The sequence below is a fragment of the Cheilinus undulatus genome, linkage group 8 (assembly GCF_018320785.1).
Source record: "Cheilinus undulatus linkage group 8, ASM1832078v1, whole genome shotgun sequence".
In the NCBI taxonomy this organism is placed as follows: Eukaryota; Metazoa; Chordata; class Actinopteri; order Labriformes; family Labridae; genus Cheilinus; species Cheilinus undulatus.
The window spans coordinates 24376050-24397369 of record NC_054872.1 but is presented as its reverse complement, the minus strand read 5'-3'; the positions used below and the strand labels follow the sequence as shown (position 1 = coordinate 24397369).

The window sequence follows — 21320 nt, the reverse complement described above, 5'->3', positions numbered from 1 at the left end:
TGTTTTAGAGGACTAGTGTAAAAACATGGAAATCTGTAGTTAGGTGTTGCTACTTTAGATTTGAAAAATCTTTGAAATTGCACTTTTTTAAGTTATTCTATCAATTTTTTTTAAACAAATCCTCACTGCCAGTCTTACAATAACATCTTACAGCAGCAGTCACACACCAGCCCAACTCCTAAAATATATTTTTTAAAAAGCTGTTTTTATTGTGCCTTATTCAGCAGTAAACAACATGAACAAACGTGTCATCATGAAGGATTGTTAGAGAATGCACTTTTTGAAGATCTTTTAGTAACACTTTCAGATGTATCAAAATGCCTTGAAATAAGAGAAATTACAATTTCTTGTTTTAATACATTTTCTCTCTTATAATCCCATTTTTCATATTATGTTTTTAGTATTTTATGCATTAAGACCTTTTATTTCCCAAACAAAATCCATCAATACCTAATGTAGGGACAGTATAAAGGCAAAATCCGAGAACAATAAGGCAACATACAGGAATTCTTTTTCAAGTTAAGTTTAAAGAGTGAACTGCTCAAGGAGACCCTAATCTGTCCTTCTCAGGTGGCATCAATATGTGGACTGCTCTAGCGGTTGGCGAGTGTCTGCTGTGGGCTGAATCCCAGGAGCATTTGTTTATGTGTGTTAAAATGCCTGTTGTGCCTTTTTTATTTTAAAATAATGTTTGTTTTACTTAAAAGGATGGAAATCTCCATGTCTGCCATTTAAAAAAAAGGCTCATCCTCTTAGGAATGACAGCCAGCAGACATTACTGTTAGAGGCTCAAGAGAAGCTCAAGAGAGCCACCTAGTGGCCAAGCACAATCACTGCATCAATTATAACCACTTAGTTACAATGTGCCATTTCTAGTGCTTTGTAAATGTTTGTTAATATGTTGAAATGAAACATTATGAATAGAATGTTTGTGAAGACCAGGAACATGTTCAGTAGTTCATTTGTATTTTCCTATTAAGTAGGTCAAAGCATACATTACTGTATGTGTTTTCTGAAAGTGCAGCTTGTGATAAAACAGTTCATTAATAAACAGTTTCTCTGACACAGGACTGAACCTGCTTTTCCTTTGTGCATCACAGGATATTTCCTATGTACAACAACATATTTGAATCCATATGGCTCTCAGATCAGCGTACTATACATGCATAGTGATTCACTGTGACTTGTAGCCTTTTGGCTCACCACTTGGGTGCAGCTCTGTCAGCATCAGCGTACTCTGGACAACACTGCCCAGCTTTGTGTCCTGCTGAGATCATTCTCTGGTCCAGAGACATTTTTATGTCAGACGAGTCTTTTCTCTTGACTGAGCTGTTTACAAAGGCTCCTCATATGTGTGCCTCTGTAGTAATGTTTCACGTGACTTGGGCTCAGCATACACCACGCTGACCGGCCGTGGGCCAGTAGCATGAAGAGCAGGCGTGCAGTATCCATTGGACAGCATCCTGTGTGAGGGGCAGTCGTACTGGCAGTGGCTGGGTGTCACCCTGGTGCCAGTGCTGGGTGCTGGTACATGAGGTCCGTGTGAGTCAGAGGGCTGCTCGCTGAACGGGGTGGCGTACTCAGGTTCTGGGGGAAGAGGCTCGGCATACTCTGGCAGGATTCCAGGAGTGTCATAATGGCTGAAGGCGAAGGGGGTGGTGTAACCCTCGTCTGAGGACGGTCTAAATGTTGATCCGACTTTATGTGCAACGGCAGGCTCGGCGTAATCTGGAGGATGAGTTAAAGAAATGAGTCAAAGCCAATATGATGACATTTCTTCAACATGAAACAACTGTTGTCACAGGTTCATCTTAAATTCTCAGACTAATATTAATCTTTTTTGTGTTGGTGTCAATTCTGTAGGCACTGCCAGCTCTGAGCTGTTCCCAGGCAACCAACACAGACTCCAAGAAGTTACCATTAGTCTATTATAAAAAAAATAGTATCATTAGGTCCTTTTGTCAGTCACAGTGCATAGTTGTCAATTAAGTAGGACCGAAGAAACTGAAAACTAACTAGTGCAGTTTTGTGTCTTCAAGTCTCCAGCAAATTTGTCAGATGAAGAGGAGTCATTTTATGAGTTTAAAGCTTCTTTGAGGAGGTTTTCAATGGTTATGAAACACACTGAAACTAATTACTTAATACTAGTGTCTTCTTAAGATATATCAGAGCAAAAAAGACCACCAGGAAGAAGACTGATCTTTTCTATAGTCACTCTTCAAGCTTGTATCAACTACCATGGAGTAGGTGTCAAGCATCTAAGAAAAACGTGGAAAAGCAAAGATACCAAAGTGTGTGACACATCTGACTAGTAGAGTGAGATTTTAAAAGGTATCAAAGTTGATGAATCAATTTAGCCAAAATTAAGACATTTAAAACGATCAAAAAGTCTTCAATTCAAGCATATGAGATCTTAAATTTTGTTTTTAATTTTCAAATTAAAGAGGTTACAGTCTGCATAGACTGACAGCTGATCAGCTGCAACAGTAAATTGGTCACTGACACATTAATGTTTTAAAATCAGAAAATTAAAAAATAAGTTGTACTGTGAGTATGCTGAAATGGACATTAATAGCTTGTATTATTCTTCCTTAAACCTAGATGTACTCTGTTCTAGTTTTTAGCTTTAACTGCACTGCAAAATTTGTAAATGAGTACTTCTAGATTGTGACATAACTACTTTAAGGCCACTTAGGGTGCACTCACACTAGGCCATCCGTACCATGCCATAATCTAACCATGCTGAAGCCTATATGACCCCCTCCCCTGTCCCCCCTTTGGCCCGCACTCACACTGCTAAACGCATCCAGGCCTGAGCACCGATATGTCACACGCTGACATCATCACACGAACCATCCACTCTTGATGAATTTATATGTTGATGACTCATACATAAGTATTGTTTTTTAGGCTGTAAAACATCAACAGATTTATACGATATCTGATCTGACACCGGAGTTATTTCACCTGACCTGGGATCAGTGGGCCATGTTAACTATACAGAGCCCAGGGAGGAGAGAGAGAGAAAGCGGTTCATAGCGGTTCATAATCTGGAGCCTGCTCAGAATTCCGAGCACTTCTACAGAATGAAACCCAGACTTTGTAACTCGTATAAGCCCCTACAGTCATTCCTCTGCATGTTCGTATACTGTCTGAACCCCCCTGGCATTCCTTTATGCACCATGAACTGTGCAATCTCTCTGCGTATACTTGGATCCCTTTCAGTGCTGCACCAAACAAGCTCTCCTGTCACAGGACAGCCTGTGTCCAGAGAAGGATTAAATGTTCAGTTTAAAAAAATTTTTTTAACTGTGACAAGAGCAATATAAACTACCTGACGAGAGCTGGAAGTGAAAATGCCACAGGACTGATAAACTATGTTCCATTGAAACGTCAGCGATCAATACCACAGTTTCACTTTTTGATGACTCAAAATAGGATTAAAGGTAAGTTAATTCAGTGGATGATAGTATGGTATAATTTTAAAATAAGAGAGGTTAAATCAGCCGTGAGATTAACCCCAGCACACACTTGTCCGCGTATTTGGCATACTCCTTTACACACAGAGGATGAAAGGTGTTTGTTATCCTCTGAACTGCTGATTGTATTGTTGGGATCCATTACGAGGTTGTAGTGGAGCTGTGCAAAGTTAAATTCTTCGGCTCAGATAAAATCTTTGTAACTTGTTGAAATACAATGAGACAAAATATATAAATCTCTCTGTCTTTCAAGAAAAAAAACCCCTGCTGTCTCTAGCATGCAGCTGCTGCCTGGTGTGCTCTCTGTACTCTGAAGCGAGTCCTTTTGTTGTTACTTTGTGTTACGTCACATTCCCGTGCTTGATTTGCATCCGTGCCGTGCCTAGGCCCACCTCGCCGGACTTTAGGCTGAAATGGGCCCAGGCCTGGTACAAACGGCCTAGTGTGAGTGCGCCCTTAAGTAAAAAGACATTATATGCGGATTCTTTATGGTATCAGACCCCGTTTTTTTTCCTCACAGAAGAATCTCAAATGCTCCAAGGAAGCCTCTTATGCACACTATAAAAAGAAACAAATACTATGGGCATTTTCTTTTCCTTGTTGTCACATTTTGTCTTAATATCAGCACAGAACCTACTGTACATGTACTGTTGTTAATATAACAGATTAAATGCAATAACATTTTAAAATGTATAAAGAAGGTCTTGAAAAAGGTCTTAGAAAGTATTAAATTTATTGTCAGATTTTATAACATGGATAGCTTACCTAAGCATGTCAAAGACAAAATAAGGAGAGTGACACAAAGTACTGATTTGTCCAAAGGGGGCATTGAAATCAATGCAAAAAAAAAAGTTTTTCACATGAACATTTCATATATTCGTACTAAGTACTCCACTATGTGATGATACTGAATGGTTATTAAAATCAGCTATTAAACAGTTGAATCTTTTACTGCAGGGAAGAACTTTATAGATATGTTTTTGCATCTTGCACTGTAATATCTTAAAACCACCTAGTCTAAAATTCTACTCGTAGGCAATTTCATACCTTGTCAATAAAAGCCTCTAACTGACCACATGACCACCAACACTGTCTCCTCTAAAAACAGGGACAGGGCAGCACTTGGATCCATCCAGGACAAGCTCCTCACCTCTACAGAAGAGGCCTAGACCTTCCCCAGGAGCCCACAGGGAGTCTCAGAAGCAGAGCTATTTTAATTAGACAGGCTTAAGTGAGGGCTTTGATTGTCTTAGCTTTGACCCTCTGTCCTGTTTATCACTGGACTTCTCAGTGAAGGGCCCCGTAAGTGGGGGAGGGGATGGGGGAGGCAGAGAGGGGGAGAAACTGGTGGGGAGAGAGTAGGCTGAGTGCCCTTTATCCAGCTCCAATTAAAGGGTCCCTTTCAGAGAGGCTCTGTGGACCAAAGAAAGGAATGTTTATGCTGTGGCTGGGTGATGGGCTGAGCCGGGGGGAAAGAATGGAGTGCCCGTGGAGAGAGCTGTTTGCCTGTCAGGCCTGGCAGGAGCTTCTCAAACTGACCACTGAAGCCAGAGACTGTTAGAGCGGGAAACATGGAGGAGGGAATGAAGGGCTCACTTCTTTAGATCACCAGGAAAGTCTGAATGAGCGATGAAAAAGAGAGCAAACAGGCAGTGGCCAAGTATGAATCCTCACCGTTAAGAGGAGGGCTCGGAAGAGCATCATGGACATTTCTCTCCAGTGGGTAGGAGATAAGCTCTGACTGAGAGCAGAGGAGACTCTTTGCCTGGAAACTTTGACAACCTATTTGACACAAAAGCACACACGTTTAGAGGATTTGACAAATGAAAAATAGTAAAAACGGTTGCAGAACACTTATCTTACTTGTAGGTAGAGAGTACTTCAACTGTGATTCTTTTTTCCTGCATAGAGAGGGAGGTGGACAAAAGCATTAATAAGTTAGCAGAAACAGTCTCTCAAGTGTGCTTTGACTAAACAATAAAACAAGAGCTGTAAAAAAAGTTCCTATTTCAATACAGCCACAAATTTCTTAAAAAGGTCGAGGTGCTGTAAAAAAGTAGCAGTTTCAGTCAGGGTTTCCTTTAAGTTTGCCTGTTAGAAGTGGTGCCCTGGTATGGACTGGAGTGGCATGGGGATTTTTTTTTACTGTAACTAAAAAATAGTTGTATTCACGTGTTTGAAGTTCTTTTCAATAGTTCATTTACTGTATCAGATTAAAATTAAAGCCTGTCATAACATATTTCAGCTAAATTAATGTTAAAATTAGATGCATTTAGTGATAACAGTATAGGTAAAAAAATGATAACCCTCTGTGTGTGGTGCACACAAACTACATGCCACCCCTGCATTAGTCTGGGCCCTAGATGAGCATCCCAGTCACAAGGTCCGGATGCACCGCTGCTCAGTCGCACTGCAAGAACACCATGTTACTTTGAGGAACAAGAAGGACAAGGACTCAACTGTGGCAAGCACAAATAAACACATCAAATGTTGGTGGGTGAATAAAAGCTGCCTCAGTATTGTAAATGTTTCAGAACAATGTCTTTAAAATACACCAAAAGAAAAACTGGATGAGGAGAGAAAACAGTTGGAACTTCTTTATATAAGAGGCACAGACAAAGTTCATATCCTGGTGCTGCCTCAGAGTGGCAGGCCAGGATATGAACTACCCAAAATGAATGGTAGGGAAAAACACTGAGTTATAACACTCAGTGGGCTCATGCCCATTTCTAACTTTTATCTCTACCCCCCAGTCAGACTCCCCCCCTGCCCTTGAAGCAGAGTTACAAGGGGTAGTGGTAAAATCCTCCCCCATGAAATAAGATGACCCTTCAAGTTCCTGATATGTCATCAGTAGTCATCAACAGCGTTACAGAAATTGGCATGATGACAATTAAGGCAGCCCATGGTGGGGAATAAAGAGGAGAGCGGTCTGGGACCCAGCCAGGGGGGTTCATGGAGGTCAGGAAAATCATGGTTTATTGTAAAGTTAACCTGTGATAATTATGTTTTATATTTAACCTGAATAATAACTACTCTTATCAAAGGAATTTTATGTATTATTCTATCAATCTATTTATGGTGTAATATAGTACAGCCTTTTTCAAAATGATTTTCATAAAACAGAACTACCTTGTTTTGGTTGGTGTATGGGCACATTAAATTAAACCATTTGAAAAGTAATTTTAGACTTCAGCTAAGCATGATGTGCACAAAGTCAGGGTGCCGGAGCATAAAATAGAAGGAATTTAAGTGTTTAAAGGGAAATTGAATATATCAATTACAAAGAGGGAAAAATGCACAAAATTCGCAAAAACTGGTTAGTGGCAAGTGGCAAAAATGGGCAACAGTAGCAACACTGACTAAGCAAGGCAAAATGGGCAGAAAAAAATGTGAAAAGCTGTTACAAGGTGGCAAAAAAAGTGGCAAGAATGGGTTAAAAGAGACAAAATGAGATAGCAGCAAAAATATCTGAGCAAAGGAAAAAAAGGGTGGGAAGAAATGATGAAAAGCAGTTAAAAAAGGCAAAAAGGGTTTAAAGTGGCAAAAATATGCAAAAAGCTGCAAAAATTGTTTAAAAGTGGCAAAAATGAGTGGAAACAGTAATGGAAAAGGAGTCTAAAAGTGGCATGAACATCAGAACCTAATAATAGCTTGACACACTTTTCAGCTCTAAAATGAAGTTACTGTTAGCCAGATGTTCACACCAGTGCTACTGATTCAATGCATATGCATTGATTTTATCAGTAAATCACAACTGGGGAGGGCCCATTTGCATTTCTTTCAGGGGCCCAGCCAATTCTGAGGAGAGGCCTGACAACAATACTTGACATTTCTACAACAATATTGATAAAAACTTTTTTTTTCTGATTTTCAAATCTCACCCATGAGTCAAAAGGTTCTGGGACAGGAAAAAAAAAATCTCAGTTGGAATGGAGATGTAGTCCAACACTTCACTAGATGTGAACATACAAAATACAGGGGTAGGGCTTATTGGAAGGGGTGAGTTGTATATTGGGATTGAGCCTTGATGTGATGTCTTATGGCTATTTACAATCAAATGGGCAGTTTCATGTTTTGTGAACTATCACACTCTGTTTTCATTTCCATTTTACACAATACTTAAACTGCTTAAAAATTCAAATACTCAAAATAAATTAAGTAACTAAATTCTTTGCATTAGGGATATATGCATGCAGGTACATGGAGTTAAAGAATCTACTTGTAATGTAATACCTTCGTTTCCACCAGACTCCAGCCAACAAACAACTGCCACACATTATCAGGGCCAGGACAACTCCCACTGCCACTATGACAGGCTGACTGGAGCCTGCAGGACAGAAAGTGTAGGAGTGAGCAAACAGCTCTATAAGTGTCAGGAAGGAATGCAGTTAATAGCTTTCTAAACAAAGATGAACCAATCAGCCGCACTATTATGACCACCTACAGAATCAAACCAATCCAACACTAAAGTTCTTCAATAAATTCTACTTTAATGAAGCTTTTACATTTACAGCTTCTGCTGACATGATCAGAAAGGTGGTCCTTCTACTTTGAAACTGCTGCCCATTTTAACCTCTTAAATAAATACAAAGAAGAAATGTTACCTTTCTGACCATGACAACAAAAACTGAAAACATAGCTACTGTGTTAAAGTAGAATCTATGGCTGATTGGTGTATATCTTGTTTTTTTAATGATTTAGCTGGTGTTTTTGCATTAATTGTCATTGTCTGAATGTAAAATGAGAAAAATTTAGAAGGTACACACTCAGTCTGGTCTCCACTAACACTGGGCCATCGGTGGGGGTGGGAGTGGGACTGGTGTGTGGTGTATCCATGTTCACTTTGATGGATGGGGATTCTGTTTGATCATCACAATATCATGAACACACACTAAATTTCCCAAAGCCACTAAGAAACTCTCACTTGTTTTATAATAGCATAAGAAAGCAGGACTACCCACCAGCTGCTGCCCGTGACCTTGGGGTGACCTTTGAGATGGGACAGCCCAGGACTTGGACCTGAGATGAGGCCCGGCTGTGCCAGCTCAGTGGATGTAAACGGACAAACCGGGCCACCACTGGAGGAAAAAGACTGTTGAGAACCCTGAGGTGGCCATCAGTGTAGGACTGAAAGACCTGAGGACAAAAACATTCAGGTTATTTATTCACAGAGAACATCAGGAAGTAGACAGTGTTCACTCAGTGTGCACACATCAGCTGTGTTTGACTGAATAAGAACCACCAAACTAAGATCAGTGAATGCAGAACAATGTGTACCTTTTTTTCTTTGCTGAAAGCGCCTTTGTACAGCTTCCAATTTTTTCTGTCCTTGCTGAAAAGAAGTATGAAGGACTCGATGTAGTACTCGTTTGATCCTGTTGTTATTATTCCTGAAACAAAAGAACATTCTGTTTTTAGTTTAGAATGAAACATGAGGTGGTAGTTTCACATTTTTATGTATACTGATATGGACCTATGAGTCTGGAATAAAGTGTAAAGTATAAAGTACATTTACAGAAATAAAAGTCTAAATAATGTAAAAAAACACAAACCTTTTATGCAAAAAAATTTCATTATTCAATTTAAATGCCTGTTCAAAAGACATTACGTTAGCATTTAAGCTAGCAGTAATATGATTTTAATTGGATAAAAATGGATAAAGAAGACATTCAATAGCGGGTTTACTGGTGAGGGTATAATCATTCAAGTCCAGAAAAGTCACGAGTTCCAGGCTCGCTTAAAATGCTGTGGCAAGGGATTCAAAGGCATCAGTAGCATCCATGGGAAAGCAAAACGGCTAGCTTCATGATGAAAAACAAGTAAGAGGGAGTGATTTATGGTTAAAAAGTTATTTAACTTTTGATAAACTGTGTCATTTCTTCTCGTGTACAACAGCGCTGGTCTGGAAGGCATTTCAACCATCTCATTCAGAGAAAAAATGTCACACAGCCACCATTCTCTGCTGCTGCAGTGGGTCCTTTGATTCATCTTCATTGCTCATAAAAGCAGGCTTGTGCATGCAGTGTTTTCCGGCAGCGAAGAAAAATTGATTTACCATGGCTAAATGAAGCAAAATATAAAATTAAACCAAACGGTATCAGATCAGTGCATAAACTCCTGTACTCGCCGATACCAATACCTGTATTTTAAGCAGTATCAGATGTGTTTCTGATACCGGTATCGGAATCAGAACGACTCTACAATGGATATATGAAACAGCCAGGTTTGTCAGATTTGCTGTTCCCTGGCGACAGGGCTTTATGTTTTTCCCTTTTAGGGTCCTTCAACTCTCACCCCAAAAAGCGAGATCACATTACACCGATATTAAAGTCTCTGCATTGGCTACCTGTCTCTTTTAGAATAGATTTTAAGGTTCTTTTATTGGTTTTTAAAGCTCTTAATGGTCTTCCACCTTCTCGTTTATCAGATTTGCTTTTACCCTATGAGTCAGTAGAGCCCTCAGGTCTTCAGGAAGTTCTCTGTTAACAGTTCCCAAAGTTAGAACAAAAACCTACAGTGAGGCATCTTTTTATTACTACGGCCCCCGTCTATGGAACAGCTTACCTGAAGAACTGAGAGCTGTGCCTGATGTTAATGTTTTTAAAGGCAAACTCAAGACCTACCTTTTACTTGAATTTAATATGCCCATCTTAATTTGTTTTAGTAATTTAGGTTTTATCTTTTTTTGTTTAATTTCAGAATTATCTTTTAGTAGTTTATCCTTTTGTCTTACTGTCTTTTCCTAAGTTCTTGTTAAGTGTTTTATTTCCCTGTTTGAACATATTGCCGTTACCTTTTAGTGTTTTTATTCTCACAACAGGACTCTTTCGTTATTTTACACTTTAACCTAACCTCCAGTGTTTACTTATTTTAAACCTTCAAGATGGCGTTTCCTCGGTGCGTACTGGGTACATATATTTTCCTGTTTCCATAGTGGGCTTGGGTCATACCCCCTTTTATCTTCTTTTAACCTGTCTGTGTGTAAAGCACTTTGTGCTACATTTTCTTGTATGAAAAGTGCTATATAAAAAAAGTTTGATTGATTGATTGATTGAAAAACTAATCACTCTGCCAGAACACATAATTCAGTCAGGGATTTCAACAGGCACCCCAGATAGTTGTGGTCAGCCATATACTCAGTTTTTACTTATCCTTGTTTTTTCTTTGACAAATATACAAACCAATTTTACATATATCTTTTAAATTACCATTATGGTAAATGACATTCTGAAAAAGAAAACATGTTTGATTCAATGATCTTTTTATAATTTACCAGTAATTGTGCTTCTATCACTCAGCTCCAGCTCCACCCATGGCTCAGCATCATTACTGTCTGCTGCCCAGGGTAGGAGCTCATGACTTGAACCCGTGTTTCTGGACGACCACTGCATTGCGTGCTCTTGATTCTTCTTATCACGGAAAGATGACGCATTTAAACCAGAAACAGTCAGGATGTTCTTGCATTCTGTTTGTGAACCAGTGGAAAGGCAGACAAATATATTTAGACAAAACAAGTTTTGTACAATATATAACATTAATACAGACTTTCCTGCTAAAAGTTTATGTTCATGTTGAAGAAGTGCATTCACCACAAAGCTGATTTTTACAAGAGTGCTTATAAGAAATGAACAGTAGGATTGAGAATAATGTGATTCTTGTGGCAAATTTGTTGAAACATTCAACAAAATGGGTCAGCTGTTTGAAAAATTCAAACATATAGTGATAAATATATCATGTCATGCCTCATACCTTGACTAAAGAGCAGCTTCTTCTCAGATATTGATCCCCTGTTGAAAGAGGACAGATAAAAAAGTCAGTATACGAACATAAAATTAATCACAAGCCTGTTTTGGCATTGACTTGATCTCATTATGAATTAACAAACACAACAAAAAAGCAGACAAACATTTTTGAAAGGACTCCATTGGCAAAGGTGGATTCATAGAGTCTAAGACTTTTCTCTCGATTCACTGTGACATGACCTCCCAGACTATCAGACACAGCTCCAGCATGGACGGCAGCTTTGCACAGGACTGAGGTCTGCAGCAGAGGGGAAATACAGAGTGCTGTCAGAGTTCAAAGGAAGAAAAACGTTGGAGGAAAGTTCAGACAGAGAAAATGTGATTTACTTACATCTCTGTAACCCTGCTCAGAGTTCCCCCAAACATCTCCTGTGACATCCTTACATCCAGCAGGGCAATAAACACTGAGAAAAGGCAGAAAAACATGTAACAAACACTCACTGCTTTACTGAAACTATTATCATTATTAGAAATGCACAGATTAACCACTTACCTAAAATGCTGCCAGCTAAAATGAGATCCTCGTTGTAAACAAGAAATAAGATCTGTCACAGAAAAAACAACAACACAGAATTATTTTCGTCTGGAGTGGTTCTTCTCAAGCTTATATAATGCCTTCATCAAACAACACACAATCAGACTGTGTGTGACAGTCTAACATGTTCTATGTGCTATATTCAGGGATGAGTGGTCGTCACTGTCTGTGTGACTGAGCCCTTTGTTTCTGTGACTTTGTCACAGTTCACGAATACAGCAAATGGTCCTTGTGTGATCACGGTTAACAGACAGTGGTTTGTATGTCTGGATATGGGCTCAGCTCCAGACAGCCAGACATTGCCAGATTTCATAAACAACTAGAAAAAAACAGGAAACTATGATACATGCTGTACAGGACAGATTACTTCATCCAGAGAAAAGGAAGCTTTCTAAATATAGAGCAACTTTCAGACAAAACAAGCCCAAGTAGTTATTAAAATGACACAAGAGGAACCTGAACCTTTAGGTATTTTGGTCCTTTAAGTATACCATCGAGAAATATTAGGTTTCAATCCCTAAACAAATGTATGTATACACATTCCACTCTGCAATATCAGTGACTAAAAGAGTTAAAAAATATTTACAAACTTAACAGCCTTGAGGTTGCAGTAAATGTGTACATGTAAACATTGAATAGTATTGCGCTTGCAGTGGGTCATTCACTGATGAAGAAGAGGAAGCAAAGGAGGAGGATGGTGTTGGGGGGGGTGAGAAAAAGAAATTCAGCCACTCCAAGTGACAGACTGAAGCCTGAGGCCTCACTCCATTCAGCCTCAGTGAAGGAGTCTGTCTCCGGCTCTCTGAGCAAACATGCCACAGCAGAGACAGCGATGGAGGATGAATGCCAATAAGATGTGACTCACACGCATAAACACTCACATACATGGGAAACTTTCAGACAGTCGAGTGTTTAAATTACTCCAGTGCAAACTTGTCAAAGAGTTGCATTTAAAGGCTCAATTCAAACTCCAAATATGCAAACCAAGCAGCTTTGGCTTTGTTTTAAAGTGAATACCGATATGACCAAAGACAACGTCATTATCAGTCTTTACAGTGGACTCAGTCTTGTAGTCGGGGTGTGTGATAGGTCAATCTTAGATCCTGAAGAAATGTATCAACTATCTGCTAAAGCACAGAAATTCTGCGGGAACTGCTCTGTGGTTTTCTAAACTGCCAGGGAACAAAAAAAAACCATTTATTTACAGAATCAGCACGAAGTTTGAAAACTTTTTTTGACGATTCTCAACAGACAGCTTCCTAAATGGTCTTCTAAGAGCAAGTGAGGTTTTTTTTCATTATAGGAAGAAATTAAGGTTACATAGAAGGAGAACAAAGAATTGTCTGCATAGATGCTGCTAAGCACATCAGATCCTGTCATCCATGTCATATGTTTATGTTTATACATAGACACACATTTTTTTCTTTTTTTAAAATTGAATTTCTACATTCTTTTTGCCATGATCTAGAGTTGGTACTTTTTTCTGCTTTTATTTTAATGTGAATTGCTTTAGCAATTAAACCATCTGATTTCCATGCCAATAAAGCTATTTGAATTTAACTGAATTGACTAAGAGGTGAGTGTGGCAGAGACAGATCTAATCCTGTTGTTAAAGTTATAGCCAATATTATTCTGCTCATACAGTGTTTTGCCGAGTTATCAACAAGCCTCTTCACCTCTTCACATGAGGTTTAAATGTTGAAAACATATTCATGAATGAAACTTTACACTGGAGTCTTTTCTTGTGGAGGGAGGCAATGATGTCTAGGATGCTGATCATTATTGAAATGTTTTAGACAGTGTAATCACTGATTTCTCTGAGCAGCATGTATTCACATACATGCTACTCAAAGTGATCTAAGCCTGCAGCTCTCTCTCTCTGCTTCCATTCTAAGTGAGCAGCAATCTTTAAGGGGTCTTAAGCTGTCATACACATTTACATATGAACAGAGGCTACATGTATAAAACCACAGCGGTATGAGGTTGCTAATGGTCCACATGTTTTAAAATGAACATCGCTGTGTAAAAACACAAAAGAGGACACACAGGTAAATTAGAATTTCAAAGAGAAACAAACGCACAAATTAGTTCCAGGAAAAAGATCAGAATACAAGTAAATAAACGTTTGGTGCTCTCTGGGATAAGTCCTCAAGGTTCCGTTACCTGATGGTGGAAACTATGAAATGGCATATATTTAAATATTACATGCACTGACTTGCAAAGTTGCAAAATAGACTTGATTATTAATAACCTTTTAAACCTACGGATTGCCGGCGCTCCCATTTGCATATCTATTTTCAATCGTGGGTAGAATTGTAACCAAATGAGATGGAGCAATAATTCTTTTTGCATATAAAACCAGAGGAGTAACATCTAACAGAGTACTGTTTGCTTCTAGAAATATCCTTCCTTCTTTTGCGTAAATATAGTACAAAGCACACACATCAAAAAAGAATATAATATAATAACTTTTTTTTTTTTTTTACCTTTGAGCAATTTAATTTGTTACTAGAGACTTATCACATAAAACATTAAAATTTAGGTTCTAAGAGTGGTATTCAAAACTTTATTACAGACTCTAGGTCCAGAGAATAAAAAAACAATACAAAACAACACATTAAAAGGACAGAACAACACATGCATGTTACCGTAACGGCACAATAAGTCAATGGATCAGATCAAATATAAGAAATGATATTGATGTATGGCCAATTCAAATACTCCAAAAAATGACCCTACAGCATGTAAAAATGTAAAGATATGCTCTGACGGACTCATTCTATGGTAGGTCACAAAGGGTTAAACAGTATTTGTGCATTTAAAGAAATATATGGGAAATATGTCTGGGTTTTTTTTTCAGTAACTGACAAATTGGCCTTAAATATCAGAATGATAAAGAATTGTGATAAAATCGAAACTGTGATCTGTACATAAAAAAATGTGCAAATTTTTTCTTTATCACCCACCCTTATCTTATAGTTAGGTATGGTATTATGCTGCTTCTTTTACAGTAGTGTTTGCTCTGTTGCTTGTGTATTTATTGTTTATTGTATGTTGTTTCAGGCCCATCTGAGGACAACAACTGTAAATTAGCTTAGGCTGTAAGTGCCTTGTGGTGTGTGGTATGGGTTTAGGTGCTTCATACTTTGGAATTTCCCCTTGTGGGACTAATAAAGGAATATCTTATCTTATCTTATCTTACTTGTTTCTATATATGTAAACAATAAATAATCATGTTTTAGCACATGAGCATGTCACAAAAGACACCATACCTGGATACTGATCTGTGGCGTATGACAGTAGAAACCCTCGTCCTGAGAGGTGTGAACCTGATCTGAAGGTAATCGTCACTTCATTGCTTGTGAGTGTCACATTCTTCTGTGATGAACTGAGTCTCCCACACACTGGACCTGTAAACACATAGACCCACAATTTATGTCATTAAAAACAAACACATGCTGCTTTCTGAAACATAATGTAAAAAACAACCTGCATAAGCAACAAGTCACATTCTTAAACCTTTACTCTGTTAATGAAATATGTGTTACTGAAAACACATGTCCACCCACTCTGACTCAAGATAGGTTTAATACTACATGTATGCTTGTAAAGGCGACACTCCCTGGAATTAATACATCGGATACATGCTGCACTGTTGAGTGTCTCCTTCAACTTTTTGTATTTGTTTCTGCTCCCTAATCCTCTACTGCGATACAAAAATACTTTACTATCTCCTAACATGTGCATTAATATAGATAAAACCCTTCTTTAAAGAATGTATACAGTTTTTGAACAATGATGCATATTGCTGGAAAAATGGAAGGGGGGATACAGAAATAAGGACAAAGAATGGTTCCAAAAATGCTTCATTTGCTGCAGATGCCATTCACCACAAACCTTAATCCCTTTACATGTTCATGCACTGCTATGTCTGTAAAATTTTCTCAATCATGGTCCAAATAATTTTCAAAAATCCTTTATGAGCATATATAAACAGATGTACATGACTGAAACCAGTGTAGCCTCACTAGTTTGTTCTTATGTTTGTGCCCATAACAACATATGTATAACAGCAAAGCAGTACAGACTATCATATGGAAAATATGCATGTAAGAACAGCACCCCATCAGAGACAACCAAATAAAATGTATGAGCCAGGTTTTGTGGAATCTGATAATGAACATAAAGACAGCCAAACAGAATATTGCTACTGCCTGAATTTCACAACCCTTTTTGTGATGCAATGTCAGAATTGTATGCCCTTGAGGCACAACTTGATACACCTGGTTGGAAGTGATGCACATGTTTCTTGCATAAATGGATCTGCCTGTTCAATCTGTCAAAGGAACAGCATGCATAGTGTGTATTCAATCATGGCTGAAGAACGTCACTAATGAAATAGGGCAAGACAACGACATGAGTGGTGTTTCAGAGGAGAAACAACACAAAAAAAGGGCCATTAGAGCACTCTAGTAAACTTATGTAAAGGATCTGCTTACCCAGACTCTGTTCTCCATTCTTGTCTGTCATCACAAGAGAGCCGTTTCTGCAGCCTGGACTGCTCTCGATGTCAAAATCTCCAAATAACAGTCGCAGCATTCGCCCCTCTGGCACACGGAGCCTCCACCTACACCAGCTGTTGCTGGGATAGGTGCCGGGGTAGTTCTGAGAAGCCAGTGAACCAGACTCTGAGCCCAGCACTGTGTGTCCACAGCCATTACCTGAAACAACACAAGGATGACAGGGTAGCTGTGATGGGAAAAGTCAACAGTTTACAAAGTAAATCACTGGATAAATTTTATTTAATTATTTTTATTTAACCTTTATTTAACCAGGATTTTTCCCATTAAGATACAAAAATCTCTTTTACAAGGGAGTCCTGGCCAAGACAGCAGCATAAGTTTCACTTTCACTTCACTTTCAGCAGAAAAACATATGCACACACTGGTCAAATGTTTCCAAATTCTAGTTTTTAAATCTCCTAAACTAACACAGCGCTCAAGTTTACGATGACCCTGTAACTCTGGCAAAGACAAGCAAAAACATTGAAAGCTCTTTGACCAAAGGCAGAGCGAGTGTGAGGAATCTCATACATGATGAATTCATGAGAACAAAGATTAAAGCTACTGACAGCTTTTGGAGTCAGTAAAGTACAAAGATAAGAAGGTAATTCATGTAAAATAGCCTTATAAAGAAAAATATACCAATGTTCCATCCTTCTGTTGTATAAGGATGACCAACCAAGTTTCTCATACAAAACACAGTGATGGACTGAAAACCCAAATCAGTGATAAATGGCAAGGCAGCATGGTAGACTGAGTCCAATATTTTCACAGAGGATGAGGTAGCATTCATGTAAAGAAGATCACCATAATCCATTACAGACAAAAATTTTGCTTGAATGAGTTTCTTTCTTGCAACAAAAGAAGACAGCGTTTGTTTTGATAGAAGAAACCCAATTTCACCCTCAGTTTCTTTGCAAGACAATCAATATGACAGTTAAAAGACAGATTTTCTTCTAACAAAAAGCCGATTTTATTGCAAATTTTAATGCAAACCACTTGCAAATGAATGCACTGTTAAAGATGATTCATGAAACTGAAGTGAAGTTAGGCTGTAACAACACCAGACTTTCTCTTTTTTGCTTGTGTGCTTTTATAGTAGAAAAGGACCGTGAATAGAGTGGGAAACTGGGGAGAGAGAGTGCTGAATGCATGCAGGATGGATTTAACCTTGGACAGCCTACATCAATGAAACACTACAGCCTCTGTACATAGGGAAGGAGGAAATAACCAGTAGGCTACCGGATTGGATACCATATAGGATCTAAGATACCACACTTTTTTTTTAAACTTTGGCATAATTCTAGTAAAAATCAGTCAATTTCAGTATTTTTTTTAATACCACAGCACAAAATTACTAGACTCAGACATCAAAAATCTGCAAATCTTGCCAATACACCTAATAATTTAGCTTTTTACATGAAAATATTAGGGATGCAGGATGTTCAATGAAATCGGTAATGGTAGATATTGGTTTAAAAAGTTAAGACATCATGTCTGCAGATTGAAAATAAATATTGACCTAAATCAGTAGCAAATATCCTATGGTCGAATGAGTTTGAGAAGTTTTAAGCAGGACCAACAGATGATTTACGTCAGCTAAAGTTGTTCTGTTCAGACTTCAAAGTGAGTTTTAGTGACTGAGGTTTGTCTCTTTGTTTACTCTTAAACTTTAAAAGTGTGTTTTAATGATTTAAGTTTTAAGTCTGAACTACATCTATACCTCAGTATTGATATTGGTATCCAATATTGAGTACCCCCAAAAACAAAATGATTAGCCTACTTGTTTTATTTTAAGCTATGGCACTTGTCAATACCTTTCAATAACTTGCCTCCCCAAATTAGAGGCAAGAAAATCATTATGGAATTTGTGTGATTTCTGTGTTAAAATGTGTGATTTATGTGTTAGGTTATACCAGTTGCCTTTTCTTATCCCATATTTGACAAGCATCCTTTAAAGATATTTCTTTAATAATCTATGATACCCAGACAGCTTTGAGTCTCCCGCTGACTTAACACACTTATTTCCTCTCAAAAGTATCGATTCAGGCATGTTTTGGGCACTGGCACCGTATCAAAAGTATTGATTTAGCACAGGTATCAGAAAAAAACAAAAAAACAAAAAAACATTACCCATCCCTTACTGACTGTTCCATTTTAAAACATGCAGTATATATTGAGAAGTACATACTGAAAATTTTAGTGACCTCAGAACAGAGAACTGAGTTTTTGAGTCACTAAAAAAACCGACTTTGTTAAGTCTGAACATTCTCTAGTATAATTGCCTTTGTTGAAAATTTGAGTCAAAATTTAGATTTATGAATGTTATTTTTATTTGAGTTGATTTAGAAGGGAAAAAAAGAAAAAATGTTTTGTCATTAAGACTACAAAAAAATTTTTGAAGACAAAATTTATTTCAGAAGCTAAAATTTCATGACAAAACAAATCATGCAGAAATTTTTCTCCATTAATCAACTACTTATTCAATTGGGCATTATTTATTTGGACCACATGTTCACATTTCTGATGAAAATTATGTAAGACTTGAGGGAAACAGTAAAATTACACAGTAAGCATTATGGAGGGATCAAATGACTGTTTTAACAGCTTCAAGCTGTTTTTATTCTTCAATGGATGTTTAATTAATTGCCCAGCTGTTTCAGATTTACTGTGTATTATCAGTCCTGTTCAAAAGAGACTAAAATATATCTATCAGTCTTTCTGTAAGAGTAATCAGCTGATCCCCTTGAGCTAAAGTAAAACCAAAATCCCCAAGACTGCAGACATACCGTCATATTAAATTCTTTTCATTCATTACAGAGTATTTAAAGCTTTGTTATTACACCATGAGTAATAAATCCTTTCTGAACATGAACAGCAGATCAAGACATGTTTATACTTTTCTGATCACAACTGTTTGATGACACAACTGCTGAAAAGGGTATACTCCAAAAACTCTCCTGTTTACCATGACTGCAGTGCAGATTATTCTTTTGTAACAGCAATGCTTAGTCTTTTTTTTTAAATTCATAAATAATGTAAGAATTTCATTTAAGTAGAACTTTTTAAAGAATACTTTATGGTTGATTCATTAAATCCGCTGACCTGCTCACTGTGAAAAACACTTTTGAAAGGAGCACAAATATTTAGATTGTCCGACATCCCCGTGGGTTACAGAAAATAAATGAGTCAGTTCCCACAGTGGTCCCACAAAGATAAGTGCTGTGGGGGAGGCAGACTTGAAAATCCTCCCCGGCGCACACACACACACACACACACACCCACCCACACACACACACACAGACAAAATGTCAAGTGTTAACGTGTTCCAAGAATGGTCAAAACTTGAAAAAGGCACCAGGGTCAATCTAAGCAGTCTTCACATCATCCCTGTCCTTGTCTTCCATATAAGGTTGCTGAAGATTTGTTGTTGAGGGGAAACTGGAGGATAACCTTCCCCTGACCCAGTGTCACACACATCCTGCATCACTCAAGCCGTCCCCCTACTTCCCGACAACTCTGAACAATACCATAAACCTTTAGACGTTACTGCCCCTCCTCAAACCCCCCGAGGATTCCCTGGAAATGCCACAGCGACACACTGTAACTGCAACAGAGCGTGGATCTGTCACCTTCCGTTGGGAGGCCTCACAGGCTAGATTGCTGGAGAAGTTCTGGGTGGCTGGTAATCTTTCCCTGTTCACTGAACCTTTTCTCCAGGCCTGTCGGTTTTGAGTTTTTACAGAAAGAAGTAAGGTATATCATGAGCCTATTCTGAACAGAAATCTAGAAGATTCATCAAAGTAAGCTAACTGGAGCTAACTGGGTGGCAGGAGAGCAATCCAAAGCATCCCATCTACATTGTTTTCCACATGCTGGCAGGTCCTTACAGGTCCACATGAGCAGACAGGATGTTCACCTGTGCTTCCTGTCACTACATTGCCTTATCCTGTCTTGTGTGTCAATCACAAATGTTACAACACTAATGCTGCAATGTTTCCCCCTCAACCTGGCCCCACCAAAGCTCTTTGCATACTTTGCAGGGAACAGAATGTGATTCAGAAGAAATAATTGACCCTGGATTAATCATCTTCCTCTTAGAGACAGACAAAAACAACAAAGGAGATTTGTGGTATTGCAGTCACGGTCTGGGGGGCAGTAAACTGTTTCTCTCTTGTCTGTGTATATGTTTGGTCACTGTGATTCAGACTGCACATGTTGTGTGGGAAGAAAACCGGTGGGAGAGGTAGACTGATAGCTGGGATTACAAGGTAAACATGCACACGGGAAGAGTATGTAAAGAATGCAAGAATGACACTACGGTCGACCTTTGTGCCTACCTTTAATGGAAAAACATTTTTGCTACTTAACTCATGCAGTTAAGTCTAATTATTGTATGCATCCTATACTTAAAGGTGTGATTAACAGAAAAGATGTCAAAACGGCCAAACACAGACCTGGGTAAAGGTGCAACCAGCTAAAAGTGCTGATGTCAAATATAGCAAAAGATAGTCTGACGTTTGTATAATGACAAGCTTCGGTATGACGTAAATTATGTTTAAAATCTGTGTGTCATTAGACGCACTTTGACAAAAACTTATCACCATTTCTCTACCTATGAAAGCACGCCATTTAAGTAAATAGGCAGACTATTTTCATCGTCTAGAGACGAGCAGGCTAATAGTTATAGCAGTAAGCTAGCAATATGATTGAAATTAAGTCTCGCGCCACCTTTTTTATCTTTAACGGGTCCGTTAAATCGACATTTTCTTACCCTCCTGGCCACGGACACCAACAGAACAGAAGCTATAAGTAATCCAGAAACCAGCAATAAGAGACTTCACAGCATCCCGGATGTTTTCGTACTTAGCCAGCATGATTCCCACCGCTCCGCAAGTAAAAAGTAAGGTGCAAGCCCCGACAGCTCGGGGTCCCGGCT

At 38.5% G+C, this 21320-nt stretch overlaps 1 protein-coding gene across 1 annotated transcript; it reads right to left on the bottom strand.

Moving 5' to 3' along the window:
• Nucleotides 1-9: 9 nt before the first annotated feature.
• Nucleotides 10-21310, bottom strand: si:dkey-34d22.1 (discoidin, CUB and LCCL domain-containing protein 1). Its single transcript, XM_041793222.1, has 15 exons — nt 21156-21310; nt 16319-16540; nt 15092-15229; nt 11778-11829; nt 11616-11688; nt 11389-11522; nt 11232-11269; nt 10756-10947; nt 8760-8872; nt 8444-8618; nt 8249-8341; nt 7716-7809; nt 5343-5380; nt 5154-5261; nt 10-1728 (listed from the first exon to the last, which is right to left on the bottom strand). The coding sequence occupies exons 1-15, from the start codon at nt 21256-21258 to the stop codon at nt 1334-1336; spliced, it is 1968 nt and encodes a 655-aa protein (XP_041649156.1). The 5' UTR covers nt 21259-21310; the 3' UTR covers nt 10-1333.
• Between the last annotated feature and the right edge of the window lie 10 nt (nt 21311-21320).